The sequence below is a fragment of the Ananas comosus genome, linkage group 9 (genome assembly GCF_001540865.1).
Source record: "Ananas comosus cultivar F153 linkage group 9, ASM154086v1, whole genome shotgun sequence".
Taxonomy (NCBI): Eukaryota; Viridiplantae; Streptophyta; class Magnoliopsida; order Poales; family Bromeliaceae; genus Ananas; species Ananas comosus.
The window spans coordinates 2,227,856-2,241,556 of record NC_033629.1 but is presented as its reverse complement, the minus strand read 5'-3'; the positions used below and the strand labels follow the sequence as shown (position 1 = coordinate 2,241,556).

At 37.4% G+C, this 13,701-nt stretch overlaps 1 protein-coding gene across 1 annotated transcript; it reads left to right on the top strand.

Moving 5' to 3' along the window:
* LOC109715562 (indole-3-acetaldehyde oxidase-like) lies at positions 342-13,007 on the top strand. Its single transcript, XM_020240652.1, has 10 exons — positions 342-545; positions 4,203-5,885; positions 6,300-6,559; positions 7,014-7,223; positions 7,997-8,215; positions 9,480-10,445; positions 10,965-11,060; positions 11,273-11,371; positions 11,884-12,073; positions 12,487-13,007. The coding sequence occupies exons 1-10, from the start codon at positions 404-406 to the stop codon at positions 12,714-12,716; spliced, it is 4,095 nt and encodes a 1,364-aa protein (XP_020096241.1). The 5' UTR covers positions 342-403; the 3' UTR covers positions 12,717-13,007.

Below are 13,701 nucleotides of genomic sequence, written 5' to 3'. Positions count from 1 at the left end.
GATCGGCCAAATATTAAATAAAATTTAAATTTTAAAAATATAATTTGATAAAAATAATAAAAATAATAATAATAATAAAAATAATAAAAATAATAATTTACCGATCAAATACGACGCCTTTTTCCATCTCCAGTGGCGGGTCGTACTCCGAGACCCCCGAGGCCCCTCCCCCCTCCCCCTCTCCCTTTTTTTTTATTTAATTTTATTTTTTATTTTTTTAGGGTATAGGGTGAGGTAAGGGAATCCACAATAACCCTGTCGCTATCGCACCACCCCCCACTACATTGGAATCGCTTTGTGCGTGTATAAAAATGGGGGAGGAGGAGGAGGAGGAGGAGATCCCAGGTGCTGGGGATTCGGGGTCTGTTAGGGTTTGTTTGAGGAGGAGGAGGAGGAGGAGGAGATGGGGAGGAGGGTGGAGAGGCTGGTGTTCGCCATTAATGGGGAGAGGTACGAGGTGTCGGGGGTGGATCCGTCGACGACGCTGCTGGAGTTTATACGCACGCGGACGCGCTACAGAGGGCCCAAGCTCGGATGCGGAGAAGGTGATGAGGGGTTTAGGGTTTTGCTCATTTATTGATCGTGTCGGTGTTTTGTCGTTGTTTTATTAGTGGTTTAGATAGTTGTTTTGTGGTTTTAACACGTTTTTCCTTTTTTTTTCCCCTTAATAAATGAATTTAGATTGTTAATTCAGGGATTTCGTAATTAGGAAATTTTTTCAAAAAATAATTTTCTGGATGGAAAAAGTATTTTCCGTTTGTCTTTTTCTTAAAAAAATTAGTTCTTCCAATAATTTTTTTCTTTTTCAGATTTTATAAAAAAATAGTAATTTTGTTTTCTATTATCTTTTTCTTTATTTAGGAAATAGTTTTTTTTTTTACTTTTCTAAGAAACTCCGAAAAATAATTTAAAAAATATATTTTTTTTCCATCTATCTGATTGGTTCCGAGAGTAATAATTTTGTTGAATTTTTTTTTCTTTTCCAAACTTTATGGAGAAATAGTGATTTTGTGTTTCAGATGAAAGATTCAGAAAACGAAAAGGAGAAATTGTTATGAAATTCGGAAAAAAAAACTTTTTTGAATAATTTTTTTTCCCTGGAAACCACGTGGACTTTTCTGGGGAACCAAACAACCTCTTATCTTTTTTTTTTTAAAAAAAATTGTGTTAGTTTTAGTAAATTAGTTTAGTGTAGATAGTTGCTGCATTATTAGAGATCTTCTCTTTGTCTTAATTGAGGAATTTAGATCATTCATTTATGCTAGTGATTTTCTTTTTAGTTGTTTTTTTTTTGTTGGTTTTAGTAAATTAGTGGTGTAGATGTTATGCCGTTACGCATCTTCTTGTTTTCTTAACTGTGGAATTTAGGGCTCGTTTTGTGTCATGTTTGTTTTTTTTTTTTATTTTCAATAAATAGAATTTTGTATATTAAAAGCTGTAGGAGTGGACAATGAATTATTTACAAGACAACAAAAATAAAAATTTTAAAATAAAATTTTTTTTTTTGCTATCGATTTTTTTAAAAATAAGTTATCTACCATTTGATCGGATGCATAATCAGCTAACTAACTATAACAACGAAAAAAAAAAAATCCTTTTTTCGACACATCAAATTACATAGAACTAGTGTTGAAAAAATAAAAAAATTGGCAACGATACCGAAAGAGCCTTAGATTGCTCATTTATTTAAGTTGTTTTTTTTTTTTCTTTGTGTTGGTTTTAGTTCCCGTATTGACAAATACTTAGGCATATTTCTCTGTTGATGGTTCATTTATGTTACTGGTTTTCTTTTTGTTGTTTTGTGTGGGTTTTAGTAAATTAATATGGTGTTAGGTATTTGTTCTGTAGTTACTATCTGGAAGCATCTTCTCTTTTCCTCTTAGTTCTTGTTGTTTTGGCAGTTTACTTAGCCATTAACCTTCATGTTTAGCCCTGCTTCTTTGTTGCCTTTGTTTTGTTGCTTCTCTGAGTGGATACACTTCCTTGTGGGCCCTCCAGTGCTTGTTCTTTTATTTCTTTCCTTGTAGTGTTATTGGGACCTTATTTAATGTAAGCAATAAGGCTTTGGCCCCTATCAACGTTCTTAGGAAAAATATAACAGCCCAAACCTGTAATAACTCATTGGACCCAAAACCACCGACCCAAAATACTTTTGCCGGGTTATTATTATTAGCGTCCATGATCTTTTATATTCCCAATCAACTTATTTTCCGTCCGACCAGAATTATCATGCGCTGTGAGATTTTAGAAGTGGCTCCTGCGAGTTCAAAAGGTAGTTCCCGCCAAACCCATGGTGCAACACTTTGTTCTGCATAGTACTTAGCTTTCACACTTTCGGTGGGTCGACCTACTAGCAATAATAATTTGTCGAGCCCAGAACTACCACCCCAAAATTTTGAAGCCCGGTTATTATTATTAAGACCCATAATTAAACTCTTATAGTCCCAATCACAACTCTTTTTCCATCCGATGTGAAACTATTTGGAGTGTTACAGAAAATATTGTAGTGAAATCGTCCTGGCATTTTCTCTCTAGAGTAGAAGCCGGAACTTCAGAATATGAAGCTTCTTCATCTCGGCCTCAGTATCTTATTCTTCGTCGAACATGGATTGCCAAAAGGCCTGAAACTCCCTTTTGTTAGGCGATACTGAAGCCAAATCTCTCTGCTAGAGCCCTTTCACCCTAAAATGGCCTTTGCTGTAGTTATCTATCATAACTCGAGTGCTATGTCGAAGTCCTTTTTGGTTGTTGTGTGTCGTTTTTCAATATATTTTTCTTTGCCTCATGTTAGTTTAGGTGTCAACAATCGTACTATTTACATATGAAAATGACTAAACAGCAGTACTATTAATATGTGAAACGCTCTCTCCATGCGTGCGTACGTCTGTCTCTTTATTTACATTTACATACTACATGATTAGGAATGTAATCTGGGCCGTGCTGGGCTGGACGGTCCAGATTTTTGGGCCAAAACGAGCCACAAGGTGGCCCAGCACTACATGGATTTAAATCTGAGCAGGGCCGGGTCGGGCCACCTTTCTTTGGATGGTGATGGCCCAGCATAGCCTACGGCCTAAACCGGGCCGGGCTATTTTACTACAATATTTTTTTTTATATATTTTAATTTTATTTTTAAAATCCTTTTCAATTGATTTTATAAAATATATTTAGTTTTTTATTGAATAAATAAGTTTTAGATGAATTTTTTTTAAAATTATTTAAAATTTGAGTATGATAAATTAATTTTTGAATAATGAATAAAAATAAAAAATATATTAGAAAAAGGAAAAAAAAAATAGACCCGCCTGGTACTAAAGTCCAGTCATAAATGGACCGGGCCATACCGAGCCACGCCTAGCCTTGTAGCCCGACATTGCGGCATTTGGATGCAGGCCGAGCCATGCCAGGCCACAGGTCATGAGGCTACAGCCTAGCATGGCCCACACCATGGGTGCGAGTCGGGTGTTGCCAGGCTATGGATTGGCTGGGTATGTCCCAGCACGACCCACAGCCCGTTCAACAACCCTATACATGACTATACAATTGTTTATATGCTTTCAATTTATGCCTTATCTTTTTTGACTTGTAACTAAATTGTATATATATATATGAGTATGTTTGTGCTGTAAACTTATCATGGCCAAATACAAAGCAAGTCATGAGTCAAGCCAGACTCATAGATGGGAGTGAATGTTACACTTGAATAAAGACTGAACATCTTTTCTGTGCACCCTAATGCCAATATATTGGGTCTAAATGGAGTTTTAGGATGCCTGTAACAATTTTTTCTTCTTGAAATGGGTAAGGGGGAGGTTTAACCAGGGAAATCTGTTTCCCCTTCTCTTGAAATGGTCTCTTGAGATGGTAAGGGGGAGGTTCTCTTTCTATGTTTCTAACATTAAAAGCCCATAGGCTGCGTACTCCTAATCATGTTTCGTTCCACCCTCCCTTTTTCTCCTATGCTTCTAGCCATCTACCTTTGATCAACATTTCGTCGACCTATTAGATTGTTTTGCTTGTTTTACTTAAAATATTCTGATTCTCTCTAAATTCTAATTTTGATGGCTAAGCATTATTTCCAATCAATTCAGCCCTCTCTTTCTTGTCCACGTATATATGTCTATTGTTATAGAATTTTGAAACTAGCAATACTTTCTATGTAGAAATTCTTTTAAATTCATCAGTTGTTGACCCTGCTGCAGGTGGCTGTGGAGCTTGTGTTGTTCTTCTATCAAAATACGATCCCACCACAGACCAAGTCGAAGAATTTTCTGCGAGTTCGTGCCTTACACTCCTTTGCAGTATAAATTTCTACTCAGTTACAACCACCGAGGGTCTTGGAAATGCTAAGGATGGTTTCCATTCAATTCACCAAAGGATGGCCGGCTTTCATGCCTCGCAGTGTGGTTTTTGTACCCCCGGAATGTGCATGTCCCTTTTCTCTGCCGTTGTTAATGCAGACAAAAAGACTGATAGACCTGAGCCGCCAAATGGGTTCTCCAAGCTTACGGTCTCCGAGGCGGCGAAGGCTATTCAAGGTAATTTGTGTCGATGCACTGGTTACCGACCCATTCTAGATGCTTGCAAGAGCTTCGCAGCTGACGTAGATTTGGAAGATTTGGGGTTGAATACTTTTTGGAAAAAGGGGGATAAGGATTTGAAAACTACCAAGTTGCCCTCCTATTCTAGTGGCAGAGTCTGCACTTTCCCGGAATTCCTAAAAACTGAAATCCAATCCTCATCTAGTGTTCTGAATGGAACTACGCTTACTTCTGTCGAAGAGGGTTGGTATCGCCCTGATAGTATTGAAGAACTTTACAAGTTACTGAATTCTAATGCATTTGATGAAAGAAAAGTCAAATTGGTAGTGGGAAACACTGGCTCTGGCGTTTATAAAGATATGGACTTGTATGATAAGTATGTTGACCTCCGAGCAATCCCTGAGCTTTCGGTGATTAAAAAGGATAACAAAGGCATTGAATTTGGAGCAGCGGTGACGATTTCTAGAGCTATCGAAGTGCTTAGAGAAGAGAATGATGGTGCTGCAGTCTTCAAGAAAATCGCTGATCACATGAATAAGGTAGCCTCGCCATTTGTTCGAAATACAGCTAGCTTAGGAGGAAATATAATGATGGCTCAAAGATCTGAATTTGCCTCAGACATAGCCACAATACTTCTTGCTGCCGGTTCCACTATTTGTATCCAAACACCTTCAGAAAGGTTAACTCTGACGCTGGAGGAATTTTTGGAGAGGCCTCCATTCGATTGTAAAACCATACTATTGAGCATATTTATTCCTTCTTGGAGTATAGCAGGGACTGAACTGCTTTTTAACACATACAGAGCTGCCCCTCGTCCTCTCGGCAATGCCGTGGCTTATCTCAATTCTGCATTTCTAGCACAGATTTCTCCATGTAAAGAATCAGGCGCTTTTATCTTGGATAAAGTACAGTTGGCTTTTGGTGCGTATGGAACACAGCATGCCATTAGGGCAAGGAAAGTTGAGGAGTTTCTAGTGGGTAAAGCCGTTACCACGTCTGTTCTACTTGAAGCATTCGGGTTGCTTAGAGAAACAGTTGTTGCTTCCAAAGGCACGTCGCATCCTGAATATAGAACAAGTTTGTCTGTTAGTTTCCTATTCAGTTTTCTCCACCCACTTGCTAAAGATTTGACAGAGCCTGGGAAGACTCTTATATCTAATAGTGATACTGCTAAATATCCACATGGCTGTCTCAATGGATACGAAAACAATATGGCCTTAAATCATGTATATCATGATGACAGTGATTTACATTTTTCTTCACAGCAAGAAGTGGAGTTCAGCAAAGACTATTTCCCAGTTGGGGCGCCAACTAATAAAGCTGGAGCGGATATCCAAGCTTCTGGTACCTACTTGCATCCTTGAGGAGCTTTACTTCATTTATCTTTCTTGCTTATTAGTTCTTTAAATCTTTGAATATTGCCTATAAATCCTGCAATTCTTGTTATTTACATGATAACCCTCATATTGTCTCTTCATTATTGATTTAATCCTTGAGCTTTAGTAGGGTAATGAGATGATTATGTTATCAGGCTGAATTTGGATATGAAACCTGCATGATGTTGTCCAAACATATCGAACTGACCATTAACATCCAATCAAATATTGGCCTGGTTTGAAATCTCAGCATCATGCGTTGCTCGGTCATATCACTTGCCAAGCATATTTTAGTGCATAAATGTTTCTATCTGACACCTTCACAACTCGTTGAAGTTAAATGTTTCTTCTTTAGCACTAATTACATGCTTAACTTATGCAGGTGAAGCTGTATATGTGGATGACATTCCTGCTCCAAAGGACTGTCTCTATGGAGCTTTTATCTACAGCACCAGACCCCTTGCTCACGTTAGAGGAATCAACTTTAACAATTCTCTTGCAGCACAGAAAATTGTCTCTGTTCTTACTGTGAAGGACATTCCAAGCGGTGGGCAAAATATCGGAGTGTCCTTTGTGTTTGGGACGGAACCATTATTTGCTGATTCGCTTACCGAGTATGCTGGACAACCACTAGGCATTTTGGTACCTCTCTTGCTCTCGCAATTTTTTTTTTCAACATATTCAGGCATATACCCTTACAACGTTATCTAATAACCTAAGTGTTCCTGCAAAATCTGAATCATCATAGATGGCCTTCAAAACCCTAATTCGTACATGTATCCTTGTACTTAAGAAAATGCTCCTCTTAAAAACCATTTTCCAATAGGAAACCAAGTCATCCATGTGAATTGGATGACTCCCCAATTTAAGGGTATCTTTGTGAAAAACTGCAGTTTTGAGGGGTATGTATGAAATTAAGATTCTACAGAGGCGTATACATGACTAGATGATTAAACAGAGGCCCTTATCTAGTTATGTTTCTACTTCATATGCCAATGCACAAGTGGGTTAACCTTTTCTTTTTGTGACCTGAATATTTCTTTCTGGTTAAATGTGACTTCTGCTGTTATGACTGAGATGGACCATGTCTTTTCAGATTGCAGAAACTCAGAGATATGCCAACATGGCTGCTAAACAAGCTACTGTTGACTATGGCATGGAAAATTTGGAACCACCAATTTTAACGGTAGAAGATGCAATTAAGAGACAAAGTTATTTCCAAATTCCACCCCCTTTTGATCCTAAATCAATAGGTGATTTCTCCAAAGGAATGGCAGAAGCTGATCAAACAATTCAATCTGGCGAGGTGCTTTTCTATATCCATTTTCCTTTACATCTAACAGGAATTTTATGGCTCAAAGGTTGTATTTATTGCGAAAAGACCCCTCCAGTGTATTGATAATCAAGGTTTAAAGTGCCGTGGTACAGAAGCGTGTCGCTGTCTGTCTGGCATGGTACGGTACGGCACCGGCACGCTTGTGTGCCGACACATGGCACGCTTACGTGCCGATGGATACAGATGACCTCCTATTGGCACGTTCTGGCACGTACTTATTTTAATTTTTTTGGTTCCAATAAGCTCTAATAATATTATTTTGAAAGATTTAATCAAATAATTATGAATATTTGCTATGTATAACTTACTATACTCATCAATTAACATACTTATAAGCTTTTTTGTATATAAAGTACAACTACACCTGATGCAGAATAAGAATTTTTACATGTTAGAATTTAAAAAATGCAAAGACATCTTTCTTTCTTTCTTTTAACCGTATTACAGTTTTTCTCTTATAAAATACAAAAAAATAATTTTTAAATTTTTTTTAAACAAATTCAATTACAATGGGAAGTTCAAACAAATAATGCAGCATTAGTCTTATTAATGAGTCAATGATACTAGTTGCACTTTTATGAGTATTTGACTCTCTTACATTTTGTTGTTTCTTGTTTATCATTATGAAATGGCCCCGGCAAATTTCACTAAAAATAATTGATTTTATTCTGACCAACTTGTTTTGTTCTGTTTATCTCACGCACCCATCGTGTCAACAATTATTATTATGTTGCTTTTGCCAGGTAAATCTTGGTTCACAGTATTATTTTTACATGGAGACGCAAACAGCTCTAGCTCTTCCAGATGAAGATAATTGCCTGGTGGTTTACTCTTCAAGTCAATGCCCTGAGCTTACACAGAGTGTGATTGCGAAGTGCCTGGGCATCCCCTTCCACAATGTCCGTGTTATTACAAGAAGAGTTGGAGGGGGTTTTGGTGGGAAGGCATTCAAAGCAATCGCTGTGAGCATCTCTCCCTTTCTCCCTCTCTCTCTCTGAACAAATAAATTTGTTACCACGAAAATTCAGTTGCATATAGACCTCCTATTTTTACAGCATGTGACGGCTATGACTGGTTACCTTTTGAGGATAAAAATTCCCCATAGTAGAAATGCCTATGAGGGAATTTATGCAATCAGATATCGTGACAGCTAGGCAAGCAGGGAATTCACGAGTCAAGATTGTTTTTGAAATATCCTTATGGGCTGTAGTCACATGTTCAGCATTTGGGATCAATTCAGTAAAGTTGGGAAGTTCAGAATTAGTTAAACAATTCAGTGAGCTTGAAAGAAATTTGGAACTTGTTTGGTTATAAATACAAAAAAGTAAAAAAAAAAAGAAGAGGAAATGGGAAACAAATTCCATTTTTTAATTATCTTTTATCCCTTCTTAAAAGAATAAGAATAAAAGAGATAATGAATAATATATCCAGCAATGAATTCTTGAACTGGTCATTTATAGCTTTTGATTGTTTTCAATAAACATTGGTGCACTACCAAATAACTTGATAAATTATGTGGCCAACTAAAAGTTCATCAATTTGTGAATTTTTTGGAAAATTGTTGTATATTGTAGCTTTTCTTATGCCAATTATCAGTTAGATTAACTTTACAGTAGTTTTTTGACTCAACACCAGCGTATGCTTTTCAGTTTATTGTTTTGGGATCTAATTTGATTTTAAAAGAACAGACTAAAGACTTTTCTGTGGGAAACTAATATGTCCATGCAAGCTTCTTTTAACATTTAGAATGATAGCAAAAGAAGCAAATTGCAATATATTGCACGAACATTCTCCTTTGACTTGCATGCATGACTGTTCATATTTTTGATGGTTCAGCTAGAATTCCCAAAATTTGTGAAATTTCTTTACTACCTACCTTTTGGCCCTTGTTCTGACTGAGCTTCTCTAATGCAAAGAAGTTGCAATGAGGTGGCCGACAAACAAAATGTTTGGAGCTTTCACTGCGGCGAGAAGCTGAAATGAGTTTCTAATACCCAAAAACAGAAACTCTAACTTGAAGTTTCTGAGCTGTAGGGGTGGATTTTATTCCTCCCAGGCCAAACAGGCCCCAGGTGCCTGATGAATATAGATGATTAACTCTTTAACTATGGTGTTTGATATTGGACTTGGCACTGTATTCTGAGTATGGGCAGAAAGTTTTGATTGAATCAGCTAAAGAAATTAAAAAAACCAGCAACTACTGATTCGGATTATTACTTCTGTTAGGTTGCCACAGCATGTGCACTTGCAGCACATAAATTGCGCCGCCCAGTTCGAATGTACGTGGATCGCAAAACTGACATGATCATGGCAGCAGGGCGGCATCCGATGAATGTTAAGTACTCTGTTGGATTCAAATCTGATGGGAAACTTACCGCTTTGCACATTGATCTACGAATTAATGCAGGAATATCAGAAGATGTGAGCCCACTAATACCCGGGGCAGTCGTAGGTGCACTAAAGAAATACAATTGGGGTGCTTTTTCTTGCGACGTAAAGGTCTGTAAAACAAATCTCCCATCCAAGTCAGCAATGCGTGCTCCTGGAGATTTACAAGGGTCTTATATTGCCGAAGCTATTATTGAGCATGTCGCTTCAGTTCTCTCTCTTGATACCAATTATGTTAGGAGAAAGAATCTTCACACCTTTGAGAGTATTATGTTGTATTGTGAAGGTAACTTTGGAGAAGCTTCTTCATATTCTTTACCTTCTATGTTTGATAAATTGGCATTATCTCCAACCTATCAGCAACGCGTTGAAATGATTAAAAATTTCAATAGCGCCAACAAATGGAAAAAACGGGGTATTTCTTGTGTACCCAGTATATATCAAGTGAGACTAAGACCAACACCTGGGAAAGTTTCAGTTTTAAATGATGGCTCGGTTGTTGTTGAGGTTGGAGGAATCGAAATAGGGCAAGGGTTGTGGACAAAAGTGAAGCAGATGGCGGCATTTGGTCTAGGGAAGTTGTGGGAGGATGGGGGCGTGAACCTGTTGGAGAAGGTGCGAGTTGTTCAGGCTGATACTTTAAGCTTAATTCAAGGAGGAGTAACTGGTGGGAGCACCACATCTGAATCAAGTTGCGAAGCGGTTAGTTTGTCTTGTGATATTTTGGTTGAGAGATTAAAGCCAATCAAGGATAGGCTGCAAGAACAAGCAGGCTTTGTTTCTTGGGGTGCTTTAATAGCTCAGGTATCATTTTGACTTCATAGTTTCTTTTGGGTTTTCTTCATAAAAATACCTGTAATATGCGAAATTGTACAAATGACCCGCAGAAGTTGGTATTTGCGCACGTGCCTTGTAGATCATGTTTATTTGGATTCATAGTTTCATGACCCTGCCTAGTTATATTTCAAAATATTGTTTTTGCACCCTGGCAGAGGTGCACGTGCAAGCAAGGTTTTGACGGGTACACATGCTAAACCAACGATGCAGGGGTACTTTTTGCATATTTGCATATTTACAATGGTATTTTATCAAAGATGTTTCTAGGTTTAAGCTTCATATGGATATATATTTTGCATTCATCATCCGTCTTCTTTTGAGTGTCGGTCTTCTTATCACTCTTTTGTGAACCCTTTTATGTGTTTATTATTTTCTTTAGCAGTTTTAGTCATAGGTCTTGGAAGGTTGTTTTCATTAGACTATGGTAGTATAGGACCATTGGAAGTTTATGAATTTGTAAAGTGAATTTCTATTCTCTCATTGCAGGCAACTATGGAAAATATTAATTTATCGGCAAGTGAATTCTGGACTCCTGACCAAACTTCTTCAAGCTATTTAAATTACGGAGCTGCTATAAGCGAGGTACATTTATGGAATTTGGTGTAACATGGACGCACATTCATACATCCGTGTGTGTGTGTGTGTGTGTGTGTGTGTATTATAGACATTCTTCACTGATGTGCACATATTCTCTTCCTATTTTTCTTTTTTTTTTCCCTCCTTTAGAAACGCTCATTATTTATCTCTTCTGCTTACAATATCAACCTCACCATGGTAATTTTATGCATTTTCAGGTGGAGATTGATCTTCTCACCGGAGCTACCACGGTTCTAAGGAGTGACATTTCATATGACTGTGGCAAAAGTTTGAACCCTGCTGTGGATGTGGGACAGGTTTGTTACACAATACACATCCTATTGGCTTAATTCATTATATACCACAAAGTGCTTCCAAATATCGTTGATTTTTTTGTAGTCTTCCATGAACTTGTGTCTGGTAAGCGGAAGCCTCAATTCTGCTTAACCTGACGTCCTGAAGCTTTTTCTGCCATAGTTGAAAGCTATTATCGTGAAAAGCTTTTAATGCTTTTACAAATAGCTCTGCTCAAGCTGCACTTTTTAGAAGCTCTAACTGGGCCAAACAGGGCCTTGAGTGCTGAGTATGTTTTCAACTGGTGATTATATACACTAATGTAAAGTAAATAACGGTGCAAATGGTTTGGTCTGCTTCCTGTTCATACACCATTAGGTTTTCAAAAGACGGTACCTGCCGTTTAATTGACAAATGGAAAAATTCTGATAGCATCATAAATAATGGTGCTTCTTTCTCTCTCCATTAAAATTTGCTACTATTCCTAGTAATTTCTGTAATGCACCTTATCGGCCACTCTTCCCCTGTTCTGCAGGTTGAGGGTGCTTTTGTTCAGGGAATTGGTTTCTTCGTGAACGAGGAGCACTTGTCAAACTCAGATGGTTTGGTGGTCACGGATGGCACTTGGACCTACAAACCCCCTACTGTCGATACCATTCCGAGAGAATTGAATGTTGAATTATTTAGTAGCGGATATCACCAAAAGCATTTGCTCTCTTCTAAAGGTATTGCTTGTTTGCCAGTTTAGGCCTTTTCATTTGGCTTCAAAAATTTGCATACCAAATAAATTTTCCTCTGTAATTGTGCTAAGAAAATGTCATGTCAAATTTACTACGTAATGAGTTTGGTTAGGTTTGACTGATGTGGCGACTCCTTTTATGTCGGTATACTAATGGACTGACACTTAAGATACTAAATTGTTAAAATTGGACCTCTGTAGTTGCAAATCTGTTGAAGTTATGAGTTATAATCGACTGTTATATATTTTTACAACAGCCATAAACAGATGATTCCAAGAAACCGAAAAACAACAGTTATAACCAAGTTTATATAATTATATAGAATCACTTTTGCAGTTTCTTCGTTTTCTTTCTCATAATGTTTATTAAAACATGCTATTATAATGTATCTTATGCAGCTTCTGGGGAGCCGCCTTTACTTCTTGCAGCTTCAGTTCACTGTGCGATAAGAGAAGCCGTCAGGGCAGCTAGAAAAGAGCACTTTTCGATAACTGGGTCCGAGAAGTCTTCCTCTGTATTCGAATTGCCGGTTCCCGCCACAATGCCTGTGGTCAAGGAGATGTGCGGGCTCGACAACATTGAGAAGTACTTGGAAAGCATTTCTGCTCATCAGTCAGTCAAAGTGTGATTCGTCGTCGCGAGTCCTTGCAGCGTTATACTAAATACAGCCTTTTTTAGAGCGCTTTTTCGAACATTTTGTGTGCTAAGACTAGAAATAAGTTCATGTCGTGTAGCGCTACGAGTTATAAAAGGCTGGATAGTGGGTTTTGTAGCATGAATAAAATCTGATACGGTTGGTTACTTGTTCTGTTTGTATCCATTGTATAAATGTTCTGGAATAGCTTCTATTTGCTGTGCTTCTTCCTTCTTTTTGGAGTATACTTTTAGGGCTATGTGATTTAAGCTTATATTGTTTGAAGGATCTGTCAACTTCTGCATAGCTGTGTGATTCAGAAGAGCAGCATATACTCTTCAGCGTATAAAAAATTCTTGCATATCGTTTGATCAGGTATTAAATATAATAAACTATATATCTTTTGATATAAATATATTACTATTACACCTATTAGGGTAGTGTTTAGTTTTCGAGTTTCACTCTCTGGAGGGGGGTGTTGGGACTATTGCTAAATTGGTAATGTGTTAACATATACAGTAACAGTTTTGTACTTATTTTCTTTATCCACTTGTAAAAAAAATCTCTTCTCATGAATTGTATTAACTACTATCAAATTAAAACTGCGCATATCAATACGCAGGTAAAATATTGTAAAAATATTAGTAAATTGTTGTAAAAATCCATATGCAGCAACAGCATTATTCTATTCAAGTATTGACATACATGACATAAAAGTTTTGATTACTTCATGCACTGAATCATCTAATACTAATACATGATCATTTAGGCAAAATAGAATTAGGATAAAAATATATACGACTTAAACTTGTAAAAAATATATGCCGATTGTTTATAGTTTAAATAGCAAAGAGTTTGATAATATCTGGGATGCAAAGTTCGAAACTTAATTCGCAGTCCAAGTAGCGTCTCCATCGCATCACCGAATCCCAGCAACGTGGCTACGAGAAGTTACTTCACTGCACCACACGCGCGCACA

What these genes read in the sequence shown, in the direction of transcription:
- LOC109715562 (XM_020240652.1), top strand. Translation starts at nt 404, where the DNA reads ATGGGGAGGAGGGTGGAGAGGCTGGTGTTCGCCATTAATGGGGAGAGG. An exon ending in CAAGCTCGGATGCGGAGAAG is followed by an intron (nt 546 to 4,202) that starts GTGATGAGGGGT and finishes ACCCTGCTGCAG; the next exon opens with GTGGCTGTGGAGCTTGTGTT. An exon ending in ACGGAGCTGCTATAAGCGAG is followed by an intron (nt 11,061 to 11,272) that starts GTACATTTATGG and finishes ATGCATTTTCAG; the next exon opens with GTGGAGATTGATCTTCTCAC.